The sequence below is a fragment of the Silene latifolia genome, chromosome X (genome assembly GCF_048544455.1).
Source record: "Silene latifolia isolate original U9 population chromosome X, ASM4854445v1, whole genome shotgun sequence".
In the NCBI taxonomy this organism is placed as follows: domain Eukaryota; kingdom Viridiplantae; phylum Streptophyta; class Magnoliopsida; order Caryophyllales; family Caryophyllaceae; genus Silene; species Silene latifolia.
Window position 1 is genome coordinate 23916863 of NC_133537.1, and position 6242 is coordinate 23923104.

The 6242-nt window shown below is 38.3% G+C and overlaps 1 protein-coding gene across 1 annotated transcript; it reads left to right on the forward strand.

Annotated features, from left to right (window-relative positions):
* The first annotated feature begins 609 nt into the window (after positions 1–609).
* On the forward strand, positions 610–5847 carry LOC141623148 (phosphopantothenate--cysteine ligase 2-like). Its single transcript, XM_074439217.1, has 10 exons — positions 610–756; positions 2911–3068; positions 3147–3273; positions 3480–3524; positions 3618–3703; positions 3841–3893; positions 4042–4101; positions 4181–4282; positions 4841–4960; positions 5356–5847. Exons 2-10 carry the CDS (start codon positions 2924–2926, stop codon positions 5617–5619), a joined length of 1002 nt encoding a protein of 333 aa, XP_074295318.1. The 5' UTR covers positions 610–756; positions 2911–2923; the 3' UTR covers positions 5620–5847.
* The last annotated feature ends 395 nt before the right edge of the window (positions 5848–6242 follow it).

A 6242-nucleotide genomic window follows, 5' to 3' on the forward strand; every position in this document is an offset into this window, starting at 1 on the left:
ACTTAGGGACTCAAAAGATATAAAGGACTTAGGAGAACTTTGCTCTATATATAGACGGGTATTTGGTGGGTATGACGTAAAACCCATCCCCGCCCCACCACCCGCGAAAGCTGTACCCATACCCGCCTTAATTGGGGTGGCTGCGAGCCGGTACCCGCATATACCTGCCCCGCTGACATCCCTACAATATACTATTCACGGGTCTTAAAGTGGGTCTTGGAAATCCAAGACCCATTCTCTCAGACTTCTCTATAGTAATGCTACTTTATCCCTCGAAATGTAAGTTTGATACTCATACTTTGCTCAGAGCCTCAGACCCATGTTAAGAGTCTTAAGACTAAGGATAATATCACTCTTACAATTACAAGGTTACAAAATTCCACTTCTGTATCCTATCTCCTGTCTCATTGCTTTTATCTTACCACACATCATCCATCACATAATAAAAATGGCAATAATTCCTATTAAATTAATGATATGTCACAAGAAAAGATAATGGAACACAAGATGAAACATAAAATGGGACAGAAAATCTCATTTATCAGTTTGGTGATACGGGTAACAACTAACAAGGCAACAAAGAAATTATTACCCCGTAACAAACAAAGCACAACTGGCTTAATCAATTGGTCACCAGTTTTGTTGGGCGAATCTATCTATACGAATCAAACTGACTGAGAATTACGAAACATTCGGAACTGAGTATTGCAACTGGATCCACCTCCTCCGTAGGTTCCCTCCAACTCACTATCTCAGGTAACCTCGAATCTTTCTCTTCATGATCTCACCCTAATTTTCATCGTTCAAACCTAATTTTAAATTTCTTACAAATTCCAAATGAAATTGCTTTCTGTGAAGAAACTCAAAGTTCCACATGTGAGGGTTGTCCCACATTGATAAAAGAGGAGAAGAATTACCACTTTATAAGGCAAGGGGCTACTCCCTCTATCGCCAATTGGTTTTAGAGTGGAACCCTCTTGGGCCTCTGTTGTGGACTCTTTCTCCTCCGTTTGGGTGCGGCCCAGGCCCGTTGTTGAATTTAACATGGTATCAGAGCCCATGGCTAAAGACCTGGGTTTTCATGGGCCAAAGTTTGCAGTCGGACGAGCAAAAATTGCTCAGTTGAATTTGTCCGGTCTGAGTTAATACTGGGCCATGTTTGCAGCTGGACGAGCAAAGTTGCTCAGTTGAATGAATTTGTCCAGTCTGTGTGAAAAGTGGGCCTCACATGTGCGGGGGAGTGTGAAGAAACTCAAAGTTCCACATGTGAGGGTTGTCCCACATTGATAAAAGAGGAGAAGAATTACCACTTTATAAGGCAAGGGGCTACTCCCTCTATCGCCAATTGGTTTTAGAGTGGAACCCTCTTGGGCCTACGTTGTGGACTCTTTCTCCTCCGTTTGGGTGCGGCCCAGGCCCGTAGTTGAATTTAACACTTTCCATCAGTTCTTCTCCGTTTTTATGTTTTGATTATTATAATCTCTCCGTCCCAATCATTTGTTTAAACTGATTTACGATAGTGGCTATTGCAGAATTTGGAATTTTGGTAGATTTTACCGTCTTTATAAGTGTCTCATGCCCTGGGAATTTATTTCAATAGGCTTTTTAAGGAATATAATTTTGACAATTTATCATAATTTTTTGCAAAATTAAGTTATACTGTTGTTGAATAAAAAAAAAAAAAAGGATGATGATGAACATTTCAAGGGACAACATTTGGTCGCGACTCTGTACTGGACAATAATGGCCTACTATTTGATGTTTTCCAATATGGCTGCTAGCCATTTTTGTTTCCACTTAGTATACAACATCTTCGGAGGTTTCTTGATGGCTTAATTGACTCGTGCTAAATGTTACTCCCTTCGTCCCGTCATTTGTTTACCTTTGGTTTTGGCACAAAGACCAAGAAAAAGGAGGGGGTCAATTATTGGATGACAACTGGCCCAAATTGAGTGTGAGGGATCAAATCAAAGTCATTCACAAAATAGAAAGGTAAACAATTGACTAAGACACCCAAAGTGAAATAGGTAAACAAATGACCGTCGAGGGAGTAATTTCTTGTTAATTGTATAGTTTAAGTTGTCAAATTTTCATTTTCTTATTAGTATTCATCAATTGTCTCAGAGTTTAGATCGTACCATCATTTACTTTAATTTAATTTAGAGTAGCCCTTACACCATAATTGATATAATTTGGTTTTAGAGTAGCCCCTAAAACCATAACTGATATGGACTCCACAATATAGTTGATGAAGTGGGTTTTAATCCGTCTAAATTTGTGTGACGCGGGTTCTATAGATGGCTGCTGCTGAAAAGTGCTGTTAAGGGCGCCTTTTGTAGGTGTAATCTGGAAACCAACAATTTAGCGTTTGTTGTCTGCTGCATTTACAGTTGGTGTAGATAGACCTGATTCGAAACTACACTTGGTGGTTTGTATACAATATAATCATATTTCTACATTTTGTGGTTATTGTTTAGTATACGATATAATCATATTTCCAAACTACATTTCTAGTGTTTACTTGGTAGTATAGTCATATTTTATGTTTGATAAATCCAGTGTGTCTGGCCAAAGAATGTTGTTTGCTATTTTCTAGGTTCATCATGATCTGCTGGAGCCTGAAGCAGAATTCTTTAGCTACATATTCGGGGTGTGACGGTAGCTAATCCCAGATTGTTTATTATGATTCATTATCATTAGCTTGCAGTCATTTTTCTCACGCTTATATGTCATTTTACTCCACGCTTATATGTCATTTGTCCTTCTGTCGCCGGTAACAGATTGAGGTTAAATTTTCCAACAATCGCTGCTTTGTCTTTGTGGACATGCTTGCCTTTTTATTTTAAACATGCATAGTATTTGCATGTGGTTCGTGATTTCTGATCCTTTTCTTCTTATTACTGAGTGAAGAGATCAAAAATCAATGGGTTCAAGGAGTATAGAAGATCTTGAGGAAAATTTTGTTATGGAAGTTGAAAACTTTTTTGACACTGCACCTCCTCTCAGAGATCGCTCTGTTACTAATGAAAAGTTAAAGGAGTTCGTTGAAAGGCATTCTCATGCAGCAGGTAAGTTATTGCATATTGATTGACATTCATGAGTTTGATTGCTTTAGCTCTGGTTGACTGTTGACTGTTCTTCATTAGGAAGTGGAATGCCGGAGCGAAAGATTGTTTGCATTACGTCTGGTGGTACGACTGTTCCATTAGAACAAAGATGTGTTCGCTACATTGATAACTTCAGTTCGGGTCACAGAGGAGCTGCATCAACCGAGTAATATATTCATCTGTTGTTGCTGTATGTTACTTGAGCTATAGTTTCAAAAATCAAACTTTTTAACATTGAGAATGAAAAACAGTTAAAATGAGGATAATTAGTTCTGAATACCAGAATCCTTTGTTCGTCATTATTTTATTCTAGTACAAGTAGCATAGCTGGTTCCTGGTCACTATGAACCGGACTAAATGTGTAACATGCAGGTATTTTCTGAAGGCTGGATATGCAGTCATCTTTCTCAATAGAAGGTAACTATGTACTTCTCTCTTACTTGATTCATGAACTAAGCTGGTAAATGTTGTAACCTTTTACTGAAGTAGCCACTGTGTTAACTGGTTTAGAGGAACCTGTCAGCCATATTGTAGATCTCTTCCGGATGACCCATTGCTGGAATGTTTCGAATCAACTAAGGGCTCGAGTATTCAAGGTTTGTATTTCTACCACTAAGTTCTTATGTTTCTCTATATCTTGTTCCTAGGTATTGCAAAGCGCTTCATTCATGGTTGTAGAAACATTTTCTTTATAAAATTTTGTTATAAGTTCACGCCTCTGTCATTCAACCAGTGCAGCAGTCACAAGCCGAGGCTGTCACGAAGGCTATTGCAGATCACCATGCAGTAAGAACTAAGAACCATATCTTACACCATCTAGTGTTAATATTATTAGTCAGTTATGTTTACATAGCCTGAAGCCTTCTCCTCACTTACATTTGAAATAGCAAAAGTGAGGAGGCTAGTTGACTTGCTGTGGGTTTTTTGACGGCAGGCAATAGAAGCAGGACTCTTGTTAAAGCTTCGGTTTATGACTATATTTGAGTATCTTCAGGTAAACTTTCTCTCATCAACTATCACCATGGTTAGTTCTAACTTTATTGCTCTATACTGATCTTTTGGTATCTTTTCAGCTTCTACAGATGATTGGGATCGCACTTAGGGATCTTGGCCCTCGTGCTATGTTCTATCTTGCTGCTGCTGTCTCAGATTTTTATGTCCCGTGGAAAAGCATGGTACACTGCCTTCTGAGCAACTTGATTTTCTCTATCAGTTATCAAGCTAAGTTGTTGAGACATGACGTAATTAATGCCTTTATGTTGAGAACCATCACCTAAAACGTTTTTCTATCAATGTTTTCACATGAGAAAACACCTCTTAAGTATATTTTTGAATAACTCTTTCAAGGCTACAATTCGAAAAATTTATTGGAAGTATATTTCTCATGGCTTCCACAATTCCATGGTTAATGGTAAAAAAAAAAAATAAAGAAATGAAATATGTAGCAAAAACTCAAAGAGTAACTCTTGCTTCCTCAGCATCTCTTTGGTAGCCTTCAGCTTCAAATAGACTGTTCAAATTCTCCTGTGTCTTCTGTGGCCTGTGGGTCTTTTTTATTTTTTTTACTTGAATGTCATATGTATGGCCTAAAGGAGTTTGTTGTTTGTCCACTATAATGAACAAGCATTTCCTCTCTGCTCCAGTTGTTTCATACTTTCATGATCTAAATTTAATGGCCAAGAACAAGAATATTGTAAATAACTGTTGACACAATGACACGTGCAAATTTGCAGGTAGAACACAAGATTCAGTCTGCAGGAGGACCCTTGAATATGCACCTCGTTCAAGTGCCTAAGATGCTCTCGGTGCTGAGAACAGACTGGGCTCCTCGGGCATTTGGCATCTCTTTTAAGGTCAGTTTCTGCATACTACCTCAAATTGAGTTGTTGGTCTGTATCTTTTGTCAAACTGGTTTCCCGTAAAGAGGTGAGACACTTGAGAGGAAAATAAAGCATATTCTGGAGTCCACATTCGTTTTTGTTTTCGGTGTGACTGAGAGTTGGCTGCAAATTCCATCTATTTAATTTTTTGGTGGTTCTGGATCACTATCACGTTCCATTATACTGTACTTGGTTGATTGAAAATTAGGGATTAATTAGTTGATGGTTATGTTAGCTACTCCAAATCATTTTAAGAGTTAAGCCGTAAAGGCTCGGTTATTGTTGTTGCTGTTCGAATCCGCATTTTCTTGTTATTTCCCCATTATAACTTCAGTATTGGTTGATATGTTCTTCCCATTTGTGAGCAGCTAGAGACAGATGTCCAGATTCTATTGGAGAAGGCTTCTGCAGCACTTAAAAAGTACAATATGCATGCAGTGGTAGCTAATGAACTCGAGACTCGTAAAGAAGAAGTGACTCTTGTCACTCCCAATGGAAAAACTTGCATTCGACGTGACAAGGCCGACGCCGGGAGCGATGTAGAGAGTCCACTCATTAAACTCCTGGTGGAGATGCATACAGCTTACATCGTGGAAAATTTGCAAGATCAAGTGCGACCATCAAATCAATGATGGTTGACATTTGCTGTCGTAACCTTTTGGTATTTCACTTCCTTGAGAGATTTCCCTTTCTGTTTTACGGATCACATAATGCCTGAGAACATATGATTTTGAGAGTGAATTGTGCCAGATACAACTATTGTTATCATGTATGGATTTTCCCTCAAGTCAATAACAGATGAAATTAAATTTTGTTGTTTTATTTCTGGAAAAATAAAGAGGAGAAAATTTGCTCGGTCCTTTTCTGTGAGGTTCCTCCCTTTGTGTTTTGTGTTTGTATGATTTAGGTCATCCTGAGTATTGTGAATTTGCCAATCTAGACTCAACTCGACTATGACGAACAGGAAGATGTGGAAGTTGTGTTCAGGGTTCTGACCATTCAGAATTTTCACTGTAACGTGTGAAATGTGTTCATCTTTGTGCTTATAATTTTGCTCTTTGTTGCATTTTGACATAAGAATTACAAAACCCTCGTCACGCTTACGCCTGTAAGAACTGAAAAAGGCCAATTTATCATGGTGATTGAAAATTCATTTCGCGGTCAAGGACGACCCAATGTCTTAAAACACCTTAGAAAACTTTTCCAATTGTTTTAGTTAGATAATCTATTGCTTATTCATACTTCCATAGTGGTC